The following is a 27,685-nucleotide window of genomic DNA, read 5'->3' as shown; positions in this document are numbered from 1 at the left end:
GATGGAGAGAGCGAGGGAAAGCCGGGGTTACTTGAAGGTACTCCAGCATTTTGAGTCTCTCTGCAGTTCATTCCTACACGTTCATCTATCATCTACAAAAGGTAAATTAAATTACAGCATTTTGACTTTCAATTTACAATGTTGAAACTATTATAACATTGTAGATTGTATTATAACATTGTCCTTTCCTGTTGGTGGGTTTTGTTTAGTGTGTTTACCGGCTGTAGGTGCCATTTATGTTTAGGCCAGCTACTGTTGGCATATTATAATATTTTGTCTAGATATATCTTGCAGTATTATTTGTGGACACTTGGGGGTGGTGATTAGATGCACAGAGTGGCGTATATATAAGGGAATAGGGGCAGGCACAGGGAGGGAGAGCATCTAGTTCCCACCAGAAGGGGGCAGAGCAGCCAGTTGCAACTTGCATGCAGAATAAGGAAAACCTGGTACATTCATCTCTTTGTTTGCACAACTACTTCAATAAACAACCAATTAAACTGGAAATAACAAATGGAAGATCTGTTCTATTTGGTCTGTGTACGATCACCCCTACTTACCTGTGTAGTAATGGCAACTGGAAAAGAGGACACTGGAAAAGTAGGAAATTTCCCATTACACTGGCTTTTTTTCCCCAATAATATACACAATGACCCCCTCCCCCTCACTTGGTTACAGCAGACAATCGGCAAACACTGACTTCTCTCTCCCCTGTGGTCTGTATTAATGAGAGTTATCTGTACTGACACAAGAAAAATATCATGGATCAATTATACTTTGCACAAGAACACAGCCAACTCATTTTTTTTACTCTGCAAATGTGATCATTTCAAGACAAATTCTCTCTCATTGCATTCACTGCAAAGAGATGAAAATGCGTATTAGCTGTTGTCCAGGAGAATGCACGTGCTGATTTAAAACTCGTACCTGTTTTTAGACCCAATAAAGTGCATTATATCATTAAACATTGGTGTAATCAATGCAAAAAAGACAATTCAAAATTCACTACTTTAAATAATTACAGTAGCCAGTGCAGCAGAGGAGACATTGCATTTTATATTTTTCTACTTTTTTTTAGTTAAATAAATTTGTTGTGGAACAATATTATTTATTCAAGTATGAAGATTAGACAATAAACAAGAAGGTTTCATCTTTGGACTTCAGGATGTGCAGTCTGTATTTCTGGATCTCAAATGCTCCTTGAGATCCATCAGAGATATAACCCGACAGTACAGTGTGGCAAAGGGTTCCAGCAATACCTAAACAATACCTCGCATGGCAGGAGCAGACTTAGGGGAAGCTTGGTAGACGCTGAAGGCGTTGCATTCCTCAGTTTCACTTGCTAAACTTCCTCATTTTCAAAGACTGCTCATCAATACTTCTGAATGGAAATTAAAATTTGGAAAGACATTGCTGAATGATGAGTAACAAGCTGGTGGGACTTCATTTCATTTTCTTATCATCTGGATCATTTTTGTTCGCCAACTTTGTGTAGTAAGTATTGAACTGCGAGTCGGTGCCAAAGATTTTGTCCCAGTAGGTGAAGGTTGAAGCATAGTTTCCAATAAAGTTCATGTGGTGAAAATCGTGAAAACGAGATCCAGCATAAAAGGGAATCAGATGCAAAGGATTTATAGGGATGTCATAACCACTGAAAGCAAAGAGAAATGATATTAAAATAATGCCATACAAGGGTGGCACACACTAAATTAACTACATTAACTAAAATGTCTATGTCTCTCCACAGATGCTGCTTAACTTGCAAAATATATCTGACATCTTCTGTTTCCTATTTCCAGCAGCTGGAGAAGAAATATAGAATCATAGAAAATAGGTGCAGGAGTAGGCCATTCGGCCCTTTGAGCCAACCCCACCATTCAAAATGATCATGGCTGATCATCCAAAATCAGTACCCCATTCCTGCTTTTCCCCCATATATCAACTTTTGTCCCCAAAATATTAACTTTAATAACGAAAGGATGACAGGTTTTCAGAAAAGCTTCAAAGCTCCGCCCTCTTGCACAAGTTGTGATTTCGAAAGGAGGCAATAATAATGGGAACCCGACGTCGACACTGACAAATAAAATTTGTTGTAATAATGGTGCAAGAAAAATTAGAGATGTTTTTCTGGATCATTATTATGTTGAAGAACCAGTAGGGGAAGGGTTAATTTGGGTTGACCCCTTGGACCATTTGTGTCCTATTCCATAACTATTTCAAAGCTAGTAGAATTATAGTCACTGGTTCGAAAGTGCTCCCAAACTAACAACTCATTCACTTGTCTGCCCTATTTCCCAAGAGTAGACAAATCTTTGCCCTCTTCCTGATAGGGTCCTCAAGAAAGGTTTGAAGAAGCTCTCCAGAACACACTCTTGAACGCGGTCACAGTGGTGCAGCGGTAGAGTTGCTGCCTTACAGCCAATGCAGCGCCAGAGACCCAGGTTCGATCCCGTCTACGGGTGCTGTCTGTACGGAGTTTGTACGTTCTTCCCGTGACCTGCGTGGGTTTTCTCAGAGATCTTCAGTTTCCTCCCACATTCCAAAGACGTACAGGTTTGTAGGTTAATTGGCTTGGCAAATGTAAAAATTGTCCATGGTGGGTGTAGGATAGTGTTAATGTGGGGGGATCGCTGGTCGGTGCGGACCCGGTGGGCCGAAGGGCTTGTTTCCGCGCTGTATCTCTAAACGAAACTAAACGAAGCTTTCCTGAACACACTTGGCAAATTCCACTCCATCTAAGTCTTTAGCACCATGGCAGTCCTGGACAATATTAGGGAAATTAAAATAACCTAATATTAGTATTGCAACCCTATTTTAAATATTTCAAATGTTGATTCACCAAGTCCCGATATAATTGCAGTAAAGCTTCCACATTCCTTGAATTAACTGCTCTTGTAATAAAGGCTAATACACTGGTCTCAAAGTGAGGGCACAAATGAATGATCTTGCTGTCATGGGGTCTTTCTGAAATTTGAATCTGATGTGGATCAATGTACAACTAGAGGGTTAATTCTAGATAAAGGGCACAATGAAGATACACCAGGAGAATCGGCCATACACATGACAGTCGGCAGGCAATGTTCAGCTATTAAAGCAATAATGCAGAAGGAAAATTACTCCTTTCAGGCACAAAACCCCAAAGAGGAAGGGATTCCCCTGTAGCTAAAAAATAACGATAATATCAAACCAAAAAATCAGCTCAATATAATTGTCAATTTTATTTAGCCAAGGAGGACCAAGAAATTGATTAAGAAAGACAAGATAGAATCTGAGAGTAACTGATCCGTTCAGGAAAGCAACTGTGCCTAGATTAGATCTTAGGCCTCAGCTATACGCGGTCTATATGAATAACATGGCCAAGAAGATGAAATGTCATTTTCCAGTTTTGCTGACAAATCTAAGGTAGGTGGTATTGCGAGTACAAAGGAGGTTGTAGGGACTTCAAGATGACTATACAAGCTGTGTGAATGGTCGACAACATGTAAGATTAAATATAACGTGGAATAATTTGAGGTCTTCAGTATTCTAGAGTATTTGTTTTTAAAAGCAGAGTTTGGGTTCTGTTAATGCTCAAACAGACTGGACATACTTGTAAAGCCAATACATACTGTAGGTGCTGCAAGTGAGGAGGAGGGTCAATAGTGTATTAGCCTTTTATTACAGGAGCATTTGATTCCAGGAGTACGCAAGCTTTACTGCAATTATATAGGCCCTTGGTGATTCAGTCTTTGAAATACATCAATACCACGACTGGTACTGATGCACAGCGGGGGAGCTGGTTAAGCGTAGGAAAAACAGGGTTGTAATATTAAGTTGTTTTAATTTCCCTAATATTGAATAGGACTGCCAGGTGTAGCCTCGGCAGCAAAGGGAGTCTCGACAGCAGCAGGAGCCTCGGCGGCAGTGGGGATTCGCGATGGATGAGCGTGAGGGCGGGTAAGACAATGGGAGGCCCGATGTGGGGGGACCACCGTGAGGGACGGTAGGGGAACAAAGGGGGACCCAGGACTAGTTTAGAATCCTCTGCCCAGGACAAAGGTCTGTGTTCGTTTGTTTGTTTGTTTGTTCATGTGTTTGCACACGGCAGCCAGACAACAGTCGCTTGTCTTTTTATTTTTTTCACTTTTAATTTAATTTTAATTTCAATTTGTTTGTGTACCTTGTTGTTTGTTGTGACTGTTGACAGAGCAATTTCCCTGCGGTGATGAATAAAGTCTCTTTTTTATCGTATCGTATGGTACTAAGGGCTTAGATGGAGTGGAATTTGCCAAGTGTGTTCAGGAAAGTTTCTTCAAACCTATCTTGTGCCCCATACCAGGGAGAGGTCTAAGATTTGTCTACTCTTGGGAAATAGGGCGTGCAAGTGAACGAGTTGTCAGTGAAGGAATACTTTGGGGACCAGCGAATATAATTCTACTAGCTATAAAAAAAGTTATGGAATAGGATAGGAATGGTTCTAAATTGCGGCCAGGTAATTTTTTGACGGTATTAGACAGGAACCTGCAAAGGCCCATTAGCGTACGTTTGCAAGCAAAGGGGTGTCCGCAAGTGGGAAGTTCGTTAAAGTGGGACAGGACGAGTTGAGGAATCTGCATGTTCCTGTTAACGGGAAGTGGTGCATAATTGTGAAGTGGAAGGAAAATGATACATAGTTTTCAAATTTTTTTACAAATAAAAAACTGAAACGTGTGGCGTGCAAAAGTATTCAGCCCCCCTGAGTCAATACTTTGTAGAACCACCTTTCGCTGCAATTACAGCTGCAAGTCTTTTGGGTGTATGTCTCTACCAGATTTGTACATCTAGAGACTGAAATTTTTGCCCATTCTTCTCTGTAAAATAGCTCAAGCTCAGTCAGATTGGATGGAGTGTGTCTGTGAACAGCAATTTTCAAGTCTTGCCAGAGATTCTCAATTGGATTTAGGTCTGGACTTTGACTGGGCCATTCTAACACATGAATATGCTTCGATCTAAACCATTCCATTGTAGCTTTGGCTGTATGTTTATGGTCGTTGTCCTGCTGGAAGGTGAACCTCCGCCCCAGTCTCAAGTCTTTTGCAGACTCTAACAGGTTTTCTTCCAAGATTGCCCTGTATTTGGCTCCATCCATCTTCCCATCAACTCTGACCAGCTTCCCTGTCCCTGCTAAAGAAAAGCATCCCCACAGCATGATGCTGCCACCACCATGTTTCACAGTGGGGATGGTGTGTTCAGGGTGATGTGCAGTGTTAGTTTTCCACCACACATAGCATTTTGCATTTAGGCCAAAAACTTCAATTTTGGTCTCATCTGACCAGAGCACCTTCCTCCACATGTTTGCTGTGTCCCCCACATGGCTTGTGGCAAACTGCAAACGGGACTTCTTATGGCTTTTTTTTAACAATGGCTTTCTTCTTGCCACTCTTCCATAAAGGCCCGATTTGTGGAGTGCACGACTAATAGTTGTCCTGTGGACAGATTCTCCCACCTGAGCTGTGGATCTCTGCAGCTCCTCCAGAGTTACCATGGGCCTTTGGCTGCTTCTCTGATCAATACTCTCCTTGCCCGGCCTGTCAGTTTAGGTGGACGGCCATGTCTTGGTAGGTTTGCAGTTGTGCCATACTCTTTCCATTTTCGGATGATGGATTGAACAGTGCTCCGTGAGATGTTCAAAGCTTGGGATCTTTTTTTATAACCTAACCCTGCTTTAAACTACTCCACAACTTTATCCCTGACCTGTCTGGTGTGTTCCTTGGGCTTCATGATGCTGTTTGTTCACTAATGTTCTCTAACAAACCTCTGAGGCCTTCACAGAACAGCTGTATTTATACTGAGATTAGATTACACACAAGTGGACTCTATTTACTAATTAGGTGACTTCTGAAGGCAATTGGTTGCACTGGATTTTATTTAGGGGTATCAGAGTAAAGGGGGCTGAATACTTTTGCACGCCACACTTTTCATTTTTTTATTTGTAAAAAAATTTGAAAACCATGTATCATTTTCCTTCCGCTTCACAATTATGCACCACTTTGTGTTGGTCTATCACATAAAATCCCAATAAAATACATTTACGTTTGTGGTTGCAACGTGACAAAATGTGGAAAAGTTCAAGGGGTATGAATACTTTTGCAAGCCACTGTATGTCAGATAGAAGCAAACAAGTCCCTTGAGGAATATAAGAGAAGTAGGAGTACATTTCAGAAGGAAATGATGTGCGCAAAAAGAGGACATAAAATATCCCAGGCAAATAATGTAAAGGGTAATCCTAAAAAGGTGCTGTAATTATAGTAAGCGCTAAAGAGTAACTAGGCAGAGAGTAGATTCCCTTACAAATCCATGTGGTAAACTATGTCATAGAGTGATACAGTGTGGAAACAGGTCCTTCGGCCCAACTTGCCCACACCGTCCCAGCTACACTAGTCCCACCTGCCCTCATTTGGTCCATATCCCTCCAAACCGGTCCTATCCATGTACCTGTCTAACTGTTTCTTACATGTTGGGATAGTCCCAGCCTCAACTACCCCCACTGGCAGCTTGTTCCAGACACCCACCACCCTTTGTGTGAAAAAAATCATCCCTCAGATTCCTATTAAATCTTTTCCCCTTCACCTTAAACCTATGTCCTCTGGTCCTCGATTGCCCTACTCTGGGCAAGAGACTGTGCATCTACCCGATCTGTTCCTCTCATGATCTTATCCATGATTATATGTGTGGAGAGTGGAGCCATGGGAAATGGGCGAGATCTTAAAGGAAAACTTCTCATTGGTACTCACTGTAGAGAAGGACGTGGAAACTGATTAATTTAGAAAAGAGAACAGCGTTCTCTCGAAACATCTCCACATTATGAAAGTGGACATGCTGACAGTCTTGAAGCACATAAAGACGAATAAATTGCAGGAGCACTAGCAACTGTATCCTCGGTCTTTTGGGAGAGCAATGGAAGAATTTGCTGGGGCTTTGGAAGAGATTTACATATCTTCACGTAGCCACGGGTGAGATGCAGGAAGACTGGAGGATGGTTAATGTTGTGCCTTTACTTAAGGCAGGCCGCTAGGACACGGTCACGGTGGTGTAGCGGTAGAGTCGCTGCTTTACAGCACTGGCAGCGCCGGAGACCCGGGTTCAATTCCGACTACTGGTGCTGTCTGTACGGAGTATGGACGTTCTCCCCATGACCCGTGATGGATTTCTCCGAGATCTCTGGTTTCTCGCTCCAAAGATGTACAGGTATGTAGGTTAATTGGCTTGGTGTATGTTTAAATTGTCCCTTGTGTGTGTAGGATAGTGTGCGGGTATTGCTGGTCGATGTGGACTCGTTGGGCCAAAGGGCCTGTTTCCATGCTGTATCTCTAAACTACTCAAAAGACAAGCCAGAGGACTATAAACTGATGAGTCTTACAGCAGAAGTGAAACAGCTGCTGTAGGGGAATCTGAGAGCCAGGATCTATCTGCATTTAGAATGAGAAACTGATTAGAGATAATCAGCATGGGAATATTTTTGAAGAGGTGACCAAAGGAACAATAGACAATAGGTGCAGGAGTAGGCCATTCGGCCCTTCGAGCCAGCATCGCCATTCAATTTGACCATGGCTGATCATCCAAAATCAGTACCGCGTTCCTGCCTTCTCACCATATCCCCTGATCTTTAAGAGCTCTATCTAACTCTCTCTTGAAAGCATCCAGAGAATCAGCCTCCACTGCCTCCTGAAGCAGAGAATTCCACAGATTCACAACTCTCTGGGTAAAAATGTTTTTCTTCATCACCGTTCTAAATAGCCTGTCCCTTATTCTTAAACTGTAGCCCCTGGTTCTGGACTCTTAACATCGGAAACATGTTTCCTGCCTCTAGCGTGTCCAATCCCTTAATAATCGTATATGTTTCAATAAGATATCCTCTCATCCTTCTAAACTCCAGAGTATACAAGCCCAGCCGCTCCATTCTCTCAGCATATGACAGTCCCGCCATCCCGGGAATGAATCTCGTGAACCTACGCTGCACTCCCTCAATAGCAAGAATTTCCTTCCTCAAATTTGGAGACCAAAACTGCACACAATACCCCAGGTGTGTTCTCACCAGGGCCATGTACAACTGCAGAAGGATCTCTTTACTCCTATACTCAACTCCTCTTGTTATGAAGGCCAACACACCATTCGCTTTCTTCACTGCCTGCTGTACCTGCATGCTTAGTTTCAGTGGCAGAGTGAATAGATGTTGTTGTCTACATGGACTTCAGAAAAGCTTTTGACAAGGCCCAGCATGGTAGGATGAGCTAGCCAAGGTTAGATACAAAACTGGCTTGGGGCAAAGCAATCAGCCAAGGGTGGGAGTGAAGGTTTGTTTTTCATACTGGAGGCCAGTACTTGTGTACCACAGGGACAGGTGCTGGGTCCCCTGCTTTTTGTCAATAATTGTACATTTATCATGTGGGTGAGCATGTATACGGGATTCAGGTTTGCAGATGACACCAATGGTAAGGCATAAAGTAAAGAAGCATGTTTAAGGTTACAACTTTGTAATGAAATCTGGAAAATGTGTGGAGGAAAGGCGGGTGGAAATTAACTCAAATAAGTGCAAAGTGATGTATTGTAGGAAGCTAAACCGGGCCAAGATGTACACAGTGTGTGGCAGTCCCCTGAGGAGTGTTGTTGAACAACAAGACCGGGAGGTACAAGTAAATAGTCCCCTAAAAGCGGCAACACAAGTAGACAAAATGGTGAAAGAGGCATACGGCGTGTTTGACTTCATCAGCCTGGGCATAGAGTACAAGATAGACATAAAATGCTGTAGTAACTCAGCGGGACAGACAGCATCACTGGAGAGAAGGAATGGGTGATGTTCCTTCCTACACATTGAGTGCGAGAGTTGAGACATCATGTTCCACTCATATAAAAATAAGAGTATAGTGTAGTTCGCCGTCACCATGCTGTAGAAAGATTATAGATAAGCTTGAGAGGGTGCTGAAGAGATTCACTAGGATGCTGACTGTTTAGTTTAGTTTAGTTTAGAGATACAGTGCGGAAGCAGGCCCTTCGGCCCACCAGGTCCGCGCCGACCAGCAATCCTTGCATATTAACACTATCCTACACACTCCAGGGTTAATTTACACATACACCAATTAACCAACAAACCTGTGCGCCTTTGGAGTGTGGGAGGAAACCGAAGATCTCGGAGAAAACCCATGCAGGTCATGGGGCGAACGTACAAACTGCGTACAGACAGCACCCGTAGTCGGGATCGAACCAGGGTCTCTGGCACTACAGGTGTTGTAAGGCAGCAACTCTACCACTGCGCCACCTAAGGGTTTTAGTTATGTAGGTTGGGATAGTGTTCCTTGGAGTGAAGGAGACCGAGCGATGATCTTTTGCAGGTTATAACATCACGAGGAGCATCGATGGGTTAGATAATCACACTCTTTTTCCCCCAGCAAGGTACAGCAGTCTAAAGCCAGAGGGCATAAGTTTAAGGTGAGTGTTTACTTTAGTATAGTTTGGAGATATAGATTGGAAACAGGCCCTTTGGCCCACCGAGTCTACGCAGACCAGCGATCATCCTTACACTAGTTTTACCCTACACACAGGAACAATTTACAGAAGCCAATTAACTACACACCTGCACGTCTTTGGAATGTGGGGGGAAACCGGAGCCCCCAGAGAAAACCCACGTGGTCTCAGGGAGAACGTGCAAACTCCGTACAGACAGCACCCGTAGTCAGGATGAAACCCAGATCTCTGGCGCTGTGAGACAGCATCTCTACCACTGCGCCATTGTGCCGCCCACGGGAAAAGATCAGAAGGGCAAATCTTCCACAGAGGGTGGTTGGTGTATGGAACGAGCTGCCAGAGGAGGTAGAGTTATGTTCAATGACAACATATAGAAGGTATTTGGACATGGACAGGGAAGTAATAAAATAAGGGAAAACATGGTTATTTTTTGTTGAATTACTAAATAATTCTTATGGCCCAGTAAATCATGCAGCAGGCAATTTGAAATATATATTGCGCAGGAAGGAACTGCAGATGCCGGTTTAAACCATAGAAACAAAAAGCTGGAGTTACTCAGCAGGACAGGCAGCATCTTTGGAGAGAAGGAATGGGTGACGTTTCGGGTCAAGATTCAAGAGTGAGTTAAGAGTGTTTTAATGTCATATGTCCCGGATGGGACATTGAAATTCAATAGAATATGTGAATACATAAACATTGTACATAACGGGGAGAAAAATGAAAAAGTTCAATAAATAACAAATATAGTGCAAATAACAAATAATAATAGTCCTTTGCAGTTCAGAGCTCAGAGCTTATTCGTTGTTGTGTTTAATAGCCTGATGGCTGTGGGGAAGTAGCTGTTCCTGAACCTGGACATTAAGGTCGAGACCCTTCTTCAGACTGGATCTGAATATATTATATAATAATTTATATTATTTCTTTATACTTACCTATGGACATCGATCGTTTCCAGAAGGCGAAAAGCCACCCAAGCCCACAGTAGCATCACATGGTTACAGAAGATCATGATTCCAATGAAAAAACCTGCACCAAGGATAACAGTCTCCAATGGATGAGCATATTCAGCTTGCATGCCAAATGGAGACTAAAATAAAATATTAAAATAAATGTTGTTGTCTCAATTTGTGATAAAATTATAATATTAGCACTTGGGGTGGGGAAAAAAAAGATGCACTTCATGGATTCAACAATTACAACCTTACCCGTCATGTTGCTAGTTATCCTATCACATACCCTTGTAAATATAACATACAAACTAAGAGCAGCAGCAGACCTGTTGGTCCCAACAGTTTATTCCAGCGATCAATACCATCAAAGAAGATTTGACTGTAATCTCTGGTCTGCATTCCCATCAACCCCCCCCCCCCACCACTTTACCCACTTGTTTATCAATAATCGACCTACATGTGATTTAAAAAAACATGCAAAGATTTTTCCACAAAGGCAGAGAGTTCCAAATACTTGCAAGACACAGAGGCGCAGCTGGTAGGGCTGCTGCGTCACAGTGCCAGAGACGGGGGTTAGATCCTTCGCGACAGGGTTTCCTCCCGCACCCCAAAAAGATGGGCAGGTTTGTGGGTTAACTGGACTCTGTGAAATTGCCTCCTAATGTGCAGGGAGTGGATGAGAAAGTGGGATAACTTAAAACTAGTGTAAATGGGTGATCAATGGGCAGTGTGGAGTCGGTGGGCTAAACGGACTATATCCATAAAGACACAAAAGTGCTGGACTAACTCAGCAGGTCAGGCAGCGTCACCATGCATCTCACCAGAGGTCCATGATGTATCTCTAAACTAGGCACAGAGCAGAAATGTGTCCATTTCACCTTTAAGTGGCCAATCTCTTATTCATAAATTGTGATTTATATGATAGCATGAAAAAGTAAACAACCTCTCTCCACACCTCTCAGGAGCTTATGTTTCAATCAAGTACCCTCTCACTTTTCTGAACTCCAGTGGATACAAGCCAAGCCTGTATATCTTTTCATCAAAGGACAACCACATTCATTTCAGGTGTGTCCAGTAAACCTTCTCTGAATAGTTTCCAATCCATTTGCATTTTTTTCTTAGTAAGGGGACGAGTACCAAAGAAAGTACCATGTGTGGTCTGCCCAATATAGCTATAGGTTTTCCTTATAAAACTAAAATGTCTTAAAGCTCTGCCCCACTGTACGAGTTTATTCAAGAGTTCTCCCAAGTTTCTGGTGATTCGAACTCGGAGATTTACGGTAAGGGCTGCTCATCGGTACTCGGGGCTCTTGTGGACATTTTTCAACATGTTGAAAAATCTTTGCAAGTCTTCCCGAGCTTACCGTGTTTCCCGAGTACCTGCCGTTAGCGTTACGAGCCGCTAAGAGACGTCCCCAAGCTCCGACATACCCGCTACGTTCATTCTACGTGCTTACCACGAGTTCGATTTTTTTTTTAAACTCGGGAGAGCACTTGAATGAACTCATACAGTGGGACAGAGCTTTTACATAGCTAAACCATAACCTCATTACATTTGCATTCAATTTCCATTGCAATAAAAAAATTATGATAATCTATTAGATTTCCAAATTACTTGCTGTACCTGAATATGAATCTTTTATAAATCGTACACCAGGGCACAAAATAGTTTTTACAAAATAGTTTCCCATTTTCCCCGATTTGCCAGATCTTTGCCTACATTACATAACCCATCTATATCTCTATGAAGTTTCATACCCTCTTCACTTTCTCTCCTACCTAGGTGTCATCAGCAAATTTAGCAACCACACCTTCAAGCCCTTCAACCTAGTAATTTACCAAACGTGTAAAATGTTGATGCCCCAGAACCAACCAGCACGGGGAGATTCCAAATTATTGCAAACTAACTTTAGAATGGATATTGTGGAGTACGTGGGCAGCTTACACCCCAGCGGTATGAATATCGACCTCTAACTTCAAGTAACCCTTGCTTCCCCTCTCTCTCCGTCGCACCTCCATCCCAGTTCTCCGACTAGTTTCAGTGTTCTCCTGATTAATTTTACTGATATTTTACCAATTGTTTGTCTCGGTGTCACCTTCCCCTCAGTTAACAATGCACCGTTCTACCTTTCCTTGGTCATCGCCTGCTTTGATCTGTTGTTTTCACACCTTACCCATCCATATCTCTAGTCTCACTCTCACAACTCTCAGTCTGCAGAGGGATTTCGACCCAAAACGTCACCCATACCTTCTCTCCAGAAATGCTGCCTGTCCTGCTGAGTTACTCCAGAATTTTGTGTCTATTTTCTTGCTTATCTAATTACTCATTTATCTGCAATTTGTAAAGCTAACAATTTGTTTTACTTGGAGCATACTTTGTCAGCAGCAATTGTCTACTGCTTGACTACTTTGTTTTCTTTGCTAATGAGGAGGATTTGGCTTTTTTTAAATCTGTGAAGGACCATCAGTTCCTTACATTGGGCGATTTTGATATCTGGAAATTAGTACATTTGTTTAATTTTTTTAGAAACGCTGGACTGGGAAAAATTTAGAATGTTCTATTTGAATTAAACTTTTGCACTCACACCTTTAATCCTACAAATAGATGCATTTTGTGCATTCAGCATTTTAGAAAGTTGTTAAAACAAATGTAAGTGCATTCCTTTCAAATAATATATTGGACACAAAACATGGCAGAAAGACATTTCATGATAGCATAATTTTGTATTAAATGGGGAGCTTGGTTTCTCAGATAGCAAGATAAACAAAGAACTTTGTTGCCCAATACTGATTTAGTTAATTTTGACATCAATTCATAGTCAACTTCCTAAAGAGTATGCCAGAATTTAGTTGAAACTAAAGAAAGACACAAAAAGCTGGAGTAACTCAGCGGGATAGGCAGTATCGCTGGAGAGAAGGAATGGGGTCGAGATCCTTCTTAGAAACGGCACCCATGCCTTCTCTCCAGAGATGCTGCCTGACCCTCTGAGTTACTCCAGATTTTTGTGGGTATCTTCGGTTTAAATTAGCATCTGCAGTTCCGGCCTACACATTTCGTTGAAGCTATATGGCTACACATTTTCCTAACACACACTGTGTAGTTTTGTCACATGTGACAATAAAGTATTCAATTCAATTATTCAATTCAATTCAATAGTTGAGAAAAAGAAAAAAAAACATTCCATAAGCACAAAACAGTTGAGCTCCAAACTGGCAAAATCCTACACTGATCTATATTCATTACAAAAACAAAATAATTTAGATTGATTTGGCCAATGATACATTCAATCTGTTTCTGAAACTATCCAGCTGATAAAAGTAAAAATAGATGGCTCACCTCCATCTCTTAAGATCGGAGATGGTCAGTAAATATTGGAATATCTAGAGACATCCAGGAATGAGTGAATAAAATGGAAACTTAAAATATAATTGCTTTTCCTGTCTCAGCAAAACAACGGTATTCAAATTTCAAAATAAAATGTTATATTTTTTAAAAGCTTAATGACATACTTCAGAAAATTAACCACCTAAAACACATACCAATCAGCATCAAGGCCTGAGACCTTGAAAAATAGTATGCAAGACCAAAGATTCACCAACGTGTTGCAAAATACAAAGTTAAAAAAAAAGAACATTACTTCCATTGGAGCCTTCAGTTTAAAGATAAATTCCTGAGACAATCCCTCGAGTATTTGTGCTAAATTCATTTGTGAAAACTGGCCCATCAGAGATTAGGTATGAATCTGTATAGGGGTGGTAGCAACACTAGAGGCTACATTTATTTTATTTAAAAAACAAACTTGATTCATAAAAAACACACAACGTTGTAAAAAGTTGTATGGCTTGGAATTTTAAAAAGTTCAATGAAAGATGGGTAGGTGGTAGTGTAACAAGGTGTCCAGAATTGAACACTGCAGCCGAGCACATTGGAGGCCACAGTAGTGTGTGCTCGGGATGCACTGAAGCTTGTTGCAGCCATCACAAAGAGTTTGTGGAGGAAGGAACTGCAGATGCTGGTCTACACCGAAGATAGACACAAAAAGTTGGAGTAACTCAGCGGGACAGGCAGCATCTCTGGCGAGAAGGAATGGGTGACGTTTCGGGTCGAGACCCTTCTTCAGACTTGTCAAGGATAAATGAAATGAGAGATAGACGATGACGTAGAGAGATATAGAGCAATGAATGAAAGATATGCAAAAAACGATGATAAAGGAAATAGGCCATTGTTAACTGTTCGGTGAAAACGAGTTAGCTGTTTGCTGGGTGAAAACGTTTGTGGGATGGTTTGCAATCTAAGATCTTGCAACCATTTCCACTGAGGTACACTGTGTATAGCCCTGCAACATCGTAAGGTTGTATGGTTCAGAGGCCATAGGAGTGGTATTGATGATTTGTACTTAATGTCATGACATGAAATGTATAGACAACAACAGTATAAATGTACTAAATTGATTAAGAAAACAGGTCCATTAGAGATTAGTTGGCAGCACCATGTAGGCTACATTTCAAAAATAAATTTGATTCATAAAAAATTACCAGAAATGTAACATGAACGCTTAATCTGATTTAGGATTAACTAAATCAAAGAACTTACTGAAAAATCATGGTGCATCTTATGGATGTGTTTGTAGATCTTCCTGTGATGCAATAATCTGTGCAAGAAATAATGCCAGGTATCCTCAATGACAGCACAACCAAAGCACTGGGCTAGCAGCGTGTACCTGAACAGATTCACAGGATATATACAGAAGCACATTGTCAAGTTAATACAAGGTCCACATAATGTAATATTCAATTCAAAACCTTAGAACAAATGTGCAACTGTAGTTTAGGAACAATATATTTACATCGATAATACTCGAGAAAATACATACTCTCCCATAAAATCCAACGTACAACTCTTAAAATATTTATCTGTAATACAAGCAACAAATGAGGAGGTTTATCTCAATTCCATGCATATCTGCTTGCAGACATCCAGCCCTTTGCAAGTTTAGTTTAGAGATACAGTGCGGAAACAGGCCCTTCGGCCCACCGAGTCCGCACCGACCAGCGATCCCCGCGCATTAACACTATCCCACACACACTAGGGACAATTTACACATACACATGTACGGGTGTATTGTGCAGAGGCCATAGGAGTAACATTGATGGTTTGTACTTAAATGTCATGACACCAGCAATGTATAGACAACAACACTATAAATATACAGTCCAGACAACACCATGAAAGCACCTTGAAGGCTTTACGTGATATATTTAGTTCAAAAATAAACTTTATTCATAGTAAAAAAAATACATCACAATAACAGTGTAACACGTTATCCATTCTTAGTCCAGTTGAGTCTAGATATTCACTAATGCTGGCTATATACCAGGTTGTGTTCTTAAAATCTGTGCAGACCAACTGTCTGGAGGTCTTGTGGACATGTTCAACCTCTCATTACAGAGGTCCCCACCTGCTTTAAGAGGGCATCAATAATATCGGTGCCCAAGAAGAGTAAGGTGACGTAGCTCAACAGCTATCGACCGGTGGCACTAACGTCCGTGGTGATGAAGACTGTGTACTGACCCCCCTTCCCATCCATCCTGCATTGCTCCACCTCTTCATCCTGCACTGCAGCCCCCATCCATCCTGCACAGATCACCCCTTCCCCCCCCCCCCCCCCCCATTCAACCCCCCCACTGTCATCCCCCGCGCTCTCCCCTCACAATTTTACCTACTCCAACCAACACACACTAATTCTCCTGCCTCAATCCATCCAATCCAAATTTGGCTTGGCATAGAAAACAGAGGGGACGTTAAAGAGTTGTTTTTGTAATTCATGCTGTAACTAGTTGGGTTTCATTAAGATCAGTGCTGGGTGCTTTGCTGTTTGTAAGAGAAGCTAATGATTTGGGTGTGGACAAAGAGGCATGATCAGTAAATTTGCAGATAATACCAACATTGGTGGAGTTGCTAACAGTCTGGAGGGTAGCCTTAAGCTACGGGATGGTAATATCAATACATTAGTGAAATGGGCTGAGAAACGGTAGATGGCGTTTAACCCTGAATAAACTCCGGATTAATCAGAGTTTGGATTTGGATCCAAATCCAAATTTCAATAATGAACTGATGCATTCTGGCAGTAGTACTGGAGCTCTGACATACACCACGAACAGCAAGATCTTGGGAGCACTGAGGAATAAAAGGACCTGGGTTTGCAAGTCCAAATATCCTAAAAAGTGGTTGCTAGGCAGCTTAAGGGCCTGTCCCACTTAGGCAATTTTTTTAGGCGACTGCCGGTGACTACGACATTGAAATTCACGACAATGGAAGTCAGCACTGACGACAACCTACGACATCCTGGCGATAACCTACAACATCCTGGTGATAACCTGCGACATCCTGGCGATAATCTACGACAGCACCCACGTCAGGAGAAGACAAGCTACGACAAGCCCACAGTCGCCGAATAGTTTTGAACATTTCAAAATCCAGCAGCGGCCAGAAAAAAGCTACGCATCTTTTGGCGACTGAGGAGACTACTCACGACCATACAGGCGACACCCCGGTGACCGTGTGGTGACAGCCTAGTTGTCGGTAGTCGCCTAAAAAAAATCGCCTAAATGGCACAGGCCCCTTACACAGTGAATAAATTAAGTTATATGGGGCACAGGCCTTCAACAGGACAAGAACATGGAGGTTGTGTTCCAACTTTGTAGAACATTGTTTCAGACACCAGCTGTCATAGCACTGCGTGCAGTTCTGGTTTCCACACCACGGGAAGAATTGGATGGTACTGGAGAGGGAAGAGGGAGCAGAGGGGATTGACCATGATTGTTGCCTGGGATGAGTGTTTTAGTAATGTGGCGAGACTGGAAAGGCTAGGACTCATTTCCCTGGAATGGAGGAGATAAAGCGGGAACATGACTGAGATATATATATATATATAATTTATGATGGGTATTAAAATAATAGGCTACTGAAATCTTTTCCCCTCAAGAGGTGAAGAAAACTCAAAGATACACTGTAGGGGCATGTTATTTAGAGGAGACCTATGGGGGACCTCTTTCACCCAGCAAGTGGAGAGTACCTGATATGCACTGCTGGGAAGAGTGGTGACAGCAGAGTTGCTGACAGCATTCAAGAGCTGTCTCGGCAAGCACTTGAATTGCCTTGGCATTGAAGGCTATGGATGGGCGTGCACTGGCTGGCTTGGACGTGGTGGGCCAAATGGCCCATGTCTCTACGATTAATACCAAAAGCATAGGAAATAAATCAAGTACCATCTTGGCATGGTGTCCCAGGTGTAGGGGATGTTGAAGAATTCGGTGAAGTAATAGGTCCCACAAATCATGGGTAGCTGGATGCAGAAGTGGTTGAAGAGCAGCACCTTGAAACAGTTCCACTGCTTCTCCCAGGTTTCCGGTTTGTCCTGGGGAAGAAAGGAACAATGCAGACCACGTGAAAAACTTGTGGAACGAGAACGATCAGCTGCTGGCCCATTCAATCTACTACACCAGACACTGTGCACATTCAGCTTTAATGATCTGTTTAATTTGAGAGTCTAAAGGGGCTGTCCGATGAGCATGCGGCTGCATGCGGCAAGCGCGACCTAACGTGGTCGCTTGAGCCGTACGGCCTCGCGGGGCCGGTCCCACTTTGATCGCCAGAGCCGTATGGAGTTGTGCGGGGCTGGTCCCGACATCACGCGGGTCTCCGAAAAACTGACACTGTCCAAAAATTCCGCGCTGCCCGCAGCCGCATTGAGGCCGTACGCAGCGTCTCGACGCCGTACACAGCATCTCTGACGCCGTACGCAGCCTAGCGCGAACTTCCCGCGGACTTCGCTCGAACTTCACGTCAACTCGTACGGGATCACTCGATCCCCGCTTCCGGTTTGGTCGCGCTCGCCCCATGCAGTCGCATGCTGGTGGGACAGGCCCTGTACGGGGATCACTCGACCTCCACGCGGCCCCCGCTTCCGGTTTGGTCGCGCTTGCCGCATGCAGTCGCATGCTCGTGGGACAGGCCCTTAAGCCAGTTATCTTCACATTTGCACTAGAATCACACTTCACTTAAGCCTTTCCAAAAGCATTAGTATTTTATGAACGCACACACACACAGACATGCACAAGCGCACACAGACACACACACAATATGATAACGGTATTTACTGTCTCACTAAATTCATATTTAAAAAGGACGGAAAAGAGCTGAAACTAGTCTCTGCATTTATGACCCTCATGGACGTCAAATGCCCACAGTTACTTCTACTAATCACCACAGTAACCTATTGAGAAGATCAGGCTCTCCTGTGCTGTCCCTCTGCAGTGCTATCAACACTTACTATCCAAGTATTCACCATGGTAGCGTCAATGTAATTGAAATGTTAAATCACCATAAGTAGATTAGACAGGGTAAATTCTGTCAGGACGATTCCCCTCTGGAACAGATTGGGATAGATAGCACTGTGACAAAGCCAGTGGAATTGTTGTCTCAAAAATCCAGTGACCCAGGTTCAATTCTGATCACTGGTAATATCTGTGTGGAGTTTGCATGTTCTCCAGGTACTGATTGGGGATGATCAGCCATGATCACATTGAATGGTGGTGCTGGCTCACAGGGCCGAATGGCCTCCTCCTACACCTATCGTCTATTGTCAATCAAGATGCCATATCTACACGAATCCTACCTGCCCACATTTGGCCCATATTGCTCTAAGCCTTTGCTGTCCTTGTACCTGTCCAAATAGTACTTACCTCAACCACCTCCTCAGGTAGCTTGATCCATATGTGAAAACGTTGCCCCTCAGTTTCCTATCAAATCTTTCTCCCCTCGCTATTAGCCAGGTCCCCTGGTTCTTGATTCCGCTACTCTGGGTAAAAGACTTTACTCTATTTATTCTCCTCACGATCTTATACACCTCCACAAGATCGCCTCTCATTCTCATACAGTCCAAGAAATAAAGTCCAAGCTCACTCCTCTCCCCTTAGCTCAGGCCCTAAAGTCCTGGCGACACCCTCGCAAACCTTCTCTGCACTCTTTCCAGTTTAATGACATCTTTCCTGTGGTCCAAAACTGAACATAATACTCCAAGAACGGCCTCACCAACGTCTTGTATAACAGTGACATAACATCTAAACTTCCATTCTCAATGCCCTGACTGAAGAAGGCCAATGTACTAAAAGCCTTCCTTACTACCCTATCTACCTGTGATGCCACTTTTAATGAACGATGTACCTGGACCAAGATTCCTCTCCTCTCCTCTTCAACACTCCCTAGGGCTCTGCCATTCACTGTGAAGGTCTTGCCTCCGTTTAACTTCCAAACATGCAAATCCTCGCATTAACTTTTCTGCATTAATTATTCCTCACCCTGCTTGCCCAACTGAACAAGATCCTGCTGTAATTTTTGCTAACCACCCTCTACTTCCTTCCATGAAGCCAATTATCTATCCAACCAGCTTGCTCTCTGTAGATCCCATGCAATCTATCCTTCCAGAGCAGCCTACTATGCAGAACCTTGTCAAATGCTTTGCTGAATTCCATATAGGCAACATATAGGGCTATTCTGTGATTCGTGTATCACAGCTAGTCCTCCAGCACTCTCTGTTCTAGCTTCTCACAGATACCTGATCGAACCGGGAGATTTATCTACAGTACCTACAAACGCTTTGGGATGTTTGGCACCTCCTCGACCATAATATGGGCTGTCCACAAGACATTGCACCCTATCTGTCCATAGTTCCCCAGCCTTCATGTCGTTCTCCAGTAAAAACACAAGATAAATACTCATTAAGGTCCTTGCCCATCTCCTGTGGCTCCTCACAAAGGTGACCACACTGGATTCCGAGGGCCCCTATTCTCTCTCTAATTACCCTCTTTCCCTTAACGTACATAAAATATTTTTGGATTCTTCTTATTATCTGCCAGAGATCGCTCCTGCCTCTTTCTGTCCTCCTGATTTACTCCTTACATATGTTCCTCATTTCCTGAAACTCCTCCAAGGATAGACTTGATCCCAGCTGCCTATACCTGTCCCATGCCTCCTCCTTTTTCCCGACCGGAGCCACAATTTCTCTCGTCGTCCAAGATTCCTTATGCCCCTGTCCCACTTAGGCGATTTTTTAGGTGACTACAGACGACTAGGCTGTCACCACATGGTCGCCGGGGTGTCGCCTGTATGGTCTCCTCAGTCGCCCAAAGAGTCGTATCTTTTTTCTGGTCGCCACTGGATTTTGAAATGTTCGAGACTTTTTGGCGACAGTCGATCCCGTGCGCTTGACGCCAATGATCGTAGCCTGATGTAGGTGTTGCCACCAGGATGACGCAGGTTGTCGCCGGTGCAGACTTCGGTGAATTCCATTGGCGACTACCTACGTCAACCGGCGACAGGTAGCGGCAACTGAATTGTCTTAAGTTGTCTTCAGTTGCCGCCGACAGGGTCGTAGCTTGTCGCGGGTGTTGTAGGTGTGGTCGTGGGTGGACGTCCTAATGGGTCGCCGGTTGTGGGTAGCTTGACGTCGACTAGGTGGTAGGTTGTTGTAGACATTGTCGTAGATATTGTTGTAGGGGGGGTCTAGTCGCCGTTTTTTCGGCAACCTGCTACGATTATGACAGTCGCCTTTCCCTTCACTCTAACAGGAACATGCATGCCCTGAGTTCTTGTTGTCACACTTTTAAAAGCATCCCACTTTCCAGACGCCCCTTTGCCTGCAAGCAAACTACTGAAATCCAGTTGACACAGTTCCTGTCTAATACCATCAACGTTGGCCTTGTCCAATTCACAATTTTAACTCTTGGGTCTGCCCTTTCTTTAGCCATAACTATTTTAAAGCTAAAAGAAGAGTGGTTGCTAGTCCCAAAAGGCTCACCCATCAACCCTTCAGCCACTTGCCCTTCCCAATTTCTTCTTCAAGAACTTATTCTCTCAATAAAAGAGATGAATCCTTGGATCTCCTTTGCCAAGAAATCCCAATTTGTGAATATATGTGAAGAAATGGCGGCATAGTGGGACAGCGGTAGAGTTGGTGCCTTACAGCGGCAGAGACCCGGGTTCGATCTGGAGGGAGTCGGTACTTTCTCCCCGTGACCTGCATGGGTTTTCCGCGGGTGCTCCGTTTCCCTCCAAAGTCGTACATGTTTGTGGGTTAATTGGTGTTGCTAAAACTTATAAATTGTCCCTAAGTGTGTAGGATAGCGCTCGTGTGCGTAGGTCGGCGCGGACTCAGTGGGCCGAAGGGCCTGTTTCCACGCTGCATCTCTAAATTAAACTAAACTTACATGAACAGATAGGTTTTCAATCACCAAGAAATGAAAGGAATCTGTGGAGAGTGTGCAGAAATAGACTCGAGGAGAGTCAGATCACCCATGCTCTTATCAATAATAGAGTGGGCTTGTGAGGCCTAAAATGAATTATGCATGTCCAGTTTCCTTATGGTCTTATCAAGATGCAAAGATAACAAATTTTCCACTGCCCCTGCACTGCTGACATGCACAAGCGTATCCTGGCGGCAAAAGTTGCTGATCAAACAGAAACTATCACTGATTGCTCTTCTTTCAGAAAACCTTCAGTCTCCCTAAGACACCGAGGTCAACTCTGAACACACTAGCATCTCCGTTGAGGTTGGAGGAGGTGCAAGTGAATCTCTGCCTCACCATAAAAGACTCAGGTCCTTGAACGGAGTTGAGGGAGGAGACAGGTGAAAGTACCTGGGGAGGAGGTGCTTTGGATGGGAAGGGACGAGTTAACCAGGGATTTGCTGAGGGAACGGTCTCTGCAGAAAGCGGAAAGGGGTGGAGTTGGGACGTAGCCAGGGCCGGATTTACCTATAAACTAGACAAGCTTAAGCTTAGGGCCTCGAGGTCTAGGGGGCCTCGGAGAGCTGGATCTACCACTAGGCTTCATAGGCTGAAGCCTATGGCCTCGGGATCTAGGGGGCCTCTGGCCAAAGCAGGACACCTACCGTTCAACTCTTGTGCGGGCCCCCCTCTCTATCTCTCTCTCTCCATCTTCCCCCCGCTATCCGTGTCCGGGCCGCCGGGCTCCGCTCGCTCCTCATCCGCCGGCACGGCCGGCCGCCTTACACATGCGCATTGCTGCGGCCTGCACGTCCTCCCCCTGCACATGCGCACAGTCACGGTCAGCACATCATCGGCCGCCCTGCGCATGCGCACTGCAACCGCAACTGGTCGGCGCTGGGCACTTTCTCCCTCGCTTTGAATTGTGGGAGATTTGGCCTACATGGCTGTCGGCCGCTGCCTCGCCGCCAGCGCTGAAAACCAACGCAGAGGGGGCCTCACGTGGAACAGCTTAGGGCCTCTCTTCATCAAAATCCGTCCCTGGACATAGCTAGTAGCGGGATCCCATTGGAGAATTATGTGCTGTATGCGACAACTGATTGGGCAAAAGATAGAAACATAGAAAATAGGTGCAGAAGTAGGCCATTCAATATGATCATGGCTGATCATCCAACTCAGTATCCTGTACCTGCCTTCTCTCCATACCTCCTGATCCCTTTAGCCACAAGGGCCACATCTAACTCCCTCTTAAATACAGCCAATGAACTGGCCTCAACTACCTTCATTGACAGAGAGTTCCAGAGATTCACCACTCTCTGTGTGAAAAATGTTTTTCTCATCTCGGTCCTAAAGGATTTCCCCTCTATCCTCAAACTGTGACCCCTTGTCCTGGACTTCCCCAACATTGGGAACAATCTTCCTGCATCTAGCCTGTCCAACCCCTTAAGAATTTTGTAAGTTTCTATAAGATGCCCCCTCAATCTCCTAAATTCTAGCGAGTACAAGCCGAGTCTATCCAGTCTTTCTTCATATGAAAGTCCTGACATCCCAGGAAGTCTGGTGAACCTTCTCTGTACTCCCTCTATGGCAAGAATGTCTTTCCTCAGATTTGAAGACCAAAACTGTACGCAATACTCCAGGTGTGGCCTCACCAAGACCCTGTAAAACTGCAGTAGAACCTCCCAGCTCCTATATTCAAATCCTTTTGCTATGAATGCTAACATACCATTGGCTTTCTTCACTGCCTGCTGCACCTGCATGCCTACTTTCGATGACTGGTGTACCATGACACCCAGGTCTCGTTGCATCTCCCCCCTTCCTAATCGGCCACCATTCAGATAATAGTCTACTTTCCTGTTTTTGCCATGAGGACTAGGGGTACTCTGTCCCTGTTGCGAATGGGGGGGGGGAGCAAGAGCAGAGTTGCGGAATATCGAGGAGAGCTTCATCTATGATGGGAGAGGGGAACTCCCGTTCCCTAAAGAATGAGGACATCTCACATGACCTGGTATGGAACACCTCATCTTGGGCGCAGATGCGGCGCAGACGGAAGAATTGGGAGCAGGGGATAGAGTCTTTGCAGGAAGCAGGGTGGGAAGAAGTGGAGCCTAGACAGGTGGGAGTCAGTAGGTTTATAATAGATATCAGTCGATAGTCTATCTCCTGTGATGGAGACGGTGAGATCAAGAAACAGTAGGGAAATATCAGATAAAGTGAATTTGAGTGCAGCGTGAGTTCTGCAGGGATCTGTACTTGGACCTCTACTGCTTGTGATATATAAATGACCCGGGCATGAATATAGGTGTGTGGCCTTGTAAATTAGCAGATTACACCAAAACTGGTGAAACTGCAGACAGTGAGAAGGGGTGTCAAAGTATACAACGCGATACACTGTAGATAAGAGGTAGAGTTGCTACCTTGTATTGTCAGAGACAGGGGTTCGAACCTGACTACGGGTGCTGTCTGCATGGAGTTTGTATGTTCTACCCGTGACCTGTGTGGATTTTCCCCGAGATCTTCGGTTTCCTTCCACACTCCAAAGATGTACAGATTTGTAGGTTAATTGGCTTGTTCCCGATGTTGGGGGAGTCCAGAACCAGGGGCCACAGTTTAAGAATAAGGGGTAGGCCATTTGAACAGAGATGAGGAAAAACTTTTTCACCCAGAGTGGTGAATTTGTGGAATTCTCTGCCTCAGAAGACAGTGGAAGGCAATTCACTTGGTGCATTCAAAAGAGAGTTAGATAGAGCTCTTAGGGCTGGCAGAATCAAGGGGATATGGGGAGAAGGCAGGAGCGGGGTACTGATTGTGGATGATCAGCCATGATCATATTGAATGACGGTGCTGGCTCGAAGGGCCAAATGGCCTACTCCTGCACTATTGTCTATGTATCTATGTAAATTGACTGGAGCTCCCGGGTAATAAACATAGCATGCACTACAAAGTTTTTCACTGTACCTCAGTACTTATGGTAATAATAAAGCTACACCTAAAGGTGAACAAAGTGCTGGTGGTGCTCAGAGGGTCACATAGCACCTGTAGAGGAGCATTTCTCAGTCTTTTCTCTTCTTTTTTAGTTTAGTTTAGTTTATTGTCACATATATCAAGGTGCAGTGAAGGGCTTTTTTGTTTAGTATAGTTTAGAGATACAATGAGGAAACTGGACCTTCGGCCCACCGAGACCGTACTGACCAGCGATCCCCACATACTAACACGATCCTGCACACTTTAGGAACAATTTACACTTACACCAAGCCTATTAACCTACAAACCTGTAGGTCTTTGGAGTTGGGGGGGGGGACTGGAGATCCTCTACCGCTGTGCCGCCCCATTGCCGATTGCTATCCAATCAGTGGATAAACCATACATGATTACAATCAAGCTGCCCACAGTGTACAGATACAGGAGAAAGGGAATAACGTTTGGTGCAAGATAAAATACAGAAATATCGGATATAAGATAGTCAAAGGGTCTCCAATGTAGTGGATTGTAGGTCAGGACCGCACTTTAGTTGGTGATAGGATGGTTTGGTTGCCTGATAACAGCTGGAAGAGACTTTCATCTCCGGCCTTTGTCCATTCATCTTCAAATCAACTTGATCTTTATCCACTTATCATTTGCCATGGATAGAAAACAAAATAATTCAGCGGGACAGGCAGAATCTGTCAGGCAGAGAATGGATGAAGTTTTGGGTCGAGACCCTTTTTGAGACCGAGGCCATGCCATGCAATTGCCATACTTTCTATCCCCCTCTTTTCCAGCATTCCCCCCCCCCCCCCCCCCCACCAACTCCAATCAATCTAAAGAAGGGTCCCGACGGAAAGGTTGCTTATGCATGCCTTCTGGAGATGTTGCCTGACCCGCTGAGTTACTCCAGCACTTTGTGGGGTTTTGTTTTTGGAAACCATCATCTGCAGTTCCTTGCATCAGCATCAGTTGAGGGAATGGAGAGGCAACGTTTCAGGTCGAGATGCTTCTTCCGACCCGAAATGTTGCCTGTCCCTCCTCCATAGATGCTGCCTGGCCAGTGAGTTCCTCCACAACTTCGTGCTTTGCTCAAGATTCCTGCGTCTGCAGTTCCTTGTTACGGTCAAGTAATGAATTCCACCTTTAAGATGAGCGCCGGTGATCAACTACAATACACAACCAAGTGTATAAAATCATGAGAGGAATAGATCGGGTTGGTGCACAAAATCTCTTGCCCAGAGAAGGCGAATCGGGAACCAGAGGTCATAGGTTTGAGGTGAAGGGGAAAAAGATTTAATAGGAATCTGAGGTGTAACTTTTTCACACAAATGGTGCTGGTTGTATGGAGCAAGTTGCCAGAGGAGGTAGTTGAGGCAGCGACTATCCCAACGTTTAAGAAACAGTTAGACAGCTACATGGTTTGGAGGGATATGGATCAAACGCAGGCAGGTGGGACTAGTGTAGCTGGGACATTGTTTGCCGGTGTGGGTAAGTTGGGCTGAAGGGCCTGTTTCCACCCTGTATCTTCTATGACTATAACCCACCCCCATCCCATCCCATCCCATCCCTCTTACCTGCTGGATTTTGTACTTCTGCATGTAAGGTATGAACTGAAATATGAAGCCAGGTAAACAGAAGATGAAGTACATCAGTTCGTGAACCAGGAGGGAGCCCCAGGTCGCGATCTGAAATTTGGTGTAATTGCTTATCATGTAACGCCAGACGATGCGGAAGGGTCCCTGCAGCGGGTTTTCGGGCAGCATCGAGTCCACATATTCGACAGCTAGGCGAGCCGAGCTCAAGATGTCTCCACCGCTGTCGTTCATGCCCTCGGCCGCTGCTGTTGTCAGCAATGCACAGGTCGCTGCAGTTGTCAGCGATGCACAGATCGCTGCAGTTATTATTAAATGCACAGGTCGCTGTTAGTTGTCACCAATGCACAGGTCGGTTGGAGTTGTCAGCAATGCACAGGTGGCTGTCGCAGCAGTTGTCAACGGTGCACAGGTAACTGCGGTTTTCAGCGGTGCACAGGCCGGTGGTGCTGTCGGTGCGAGCGATACACAGGCCGGTGTTGCTGCTCTGGTGTGAGCGGTGCACAGGCCGGTGCTGTAGGTGTGAGCGGTGCACAGGCCGGTGGTGGTGGTGAATGTGAGCGCTGCAAAGATCATTGATCTATGGTGCACAGGATGCTACAGCTGTAGTTGCTGCGGACCCGCCCGCTCATTGGCTGCCGGCCCTGGAGCGTTCTGACCTCAGGACGGGATGGCGCTCGCCATTCGCTGTCTCGGTGGCGTGATGTCACCAGAGCGCGGGTGAGGGAGGGAGGGACCGAGGGACCGCGTCCCCTGTTCCAGGCAAAGATCTTATAGCTATAAGATCTTTGGTTCCAGGGTTCGATTCCCGGGGGCGCTGCTCCAGGGACCATGGGTTCGATTCCCGGGGGCGCTGCTCCAGGGACTAGGGGTTCGATTCCCGGGGCCGCTGCTCCAGGGACTAGGGGTTCGATTCCCGGGGCCGCTGCTCCAGGGACTAGGGGTTCGATTCCCGGGGCCGCTGCTCCAGGGACTAGGGGTTCGAGTCCCGGGGCCGCTGCTCCGGAGACTAGGGGTTCGATTCCCGGGGGCGCTGCTCCAGGGACTAGGGGTTCGATTCCCGGGGCCGCTGCTCCAGGGACTGGGGGTTCGATTCCCGGGGGCGCTGCTCCGGGGAGACCCGGGGGCTTTGCTCCGGGGTTCGATTCCCGGGGGCGCTGCTCCGGGGACTAGGGGTGCTCCAGAGTCAAGACAAGAGTCAAGAGTTATTGTCATGTGTCCCAGATAGGACAATTAAATTCTTGGGGCCGCTGCTGCAGAGACTACAGAATCGATTGTAGGGGCCGCTAATCCAGGAACTAGGGGTTCGAGTCCCGGGGCCGCTGCTCCAGGGAACAGCCCGGGGTTCGATTCCCGGGGGCGCTGCTCCAGGGACTAGGGGATCGATTCCCGGGGCCGCTGCTCCAGGGA

General features: G+C 45.1%; 1 protein-coding gene across 1 annotated transcript; it reads right to left on the bottom strand.

Annotated features, from left to right (window-relative positions):
- Positions 1–1,034: 1,034 nt before the first annotated feature.
- LOC129702910 (methylsterol monooxygenase 1-like) lies at positions 1,035–26,826 on the bottom strand. The gene is made up of 5 exons (XM_055645007.1): positions 26,258–26,826; positions 17,700–17,848; positions 15,025–15,151; positions 10,413–10,567; positions 1,035–1,651 (listed from the first exon to the last, which is right to left on the bottom strand). Exons 1-5 carry the CDS (start codon positions 26,507–26,509, stop codon positions 1,444–1,446), a joined length of 891 nt encoding a protein of 296 aa, XP_055500982.1. The 5' UTR covers positions 26,510–26,826; the 3' UTR covers positions 1,035–1,443.
- Between the last annotated feature and the right edge of the window lie 859 nt (positions 26,827–27,685).

This window comes from Leucoraja erinacea, chromosome 1, assembly GCF_028641065.1.
Source record: "Leucoraja erinacea ecotype New England chromosome 1, Leri_hhj_1, whole genome shotgun sequence".
NCBI classification, from domain to species: domain Eukaryota; kingdom Metazoa; phylum Chordata; class Chondrichthyes; order Rajiformes; family Rajidae; genus Leucoraja; species Leucoraja erinaceus.
The sequence above is the reverse complement of the archived record's forward strand: the minus strand, read 5'-3'. Positions and strand labels throughout refer to the sequence as shown.

Coding starts and splice junctions, on each gene's coding strand:
- LOC129702910 (XM_055645007.1), bottom strand. CDS start 26,509: ATGAACGACAGCGGTGGAGACATCTTGAGCTCGGCTCGCCTAGCTGTC. Junction 10,568..15,024: donor AGATGCACCATGATTTTTCA/GTAAGTTCTTTG, acceptor ATTTTATTTTAG/TCTCCATTTGGCATGCAAGC. Junction 1,652..10,412: donor GAAACGATCGATGTCCATAG/GTAAGTATAAAG, acceptor CTTTGCTTTCAG/TGGTTATGACATCCCTATAA.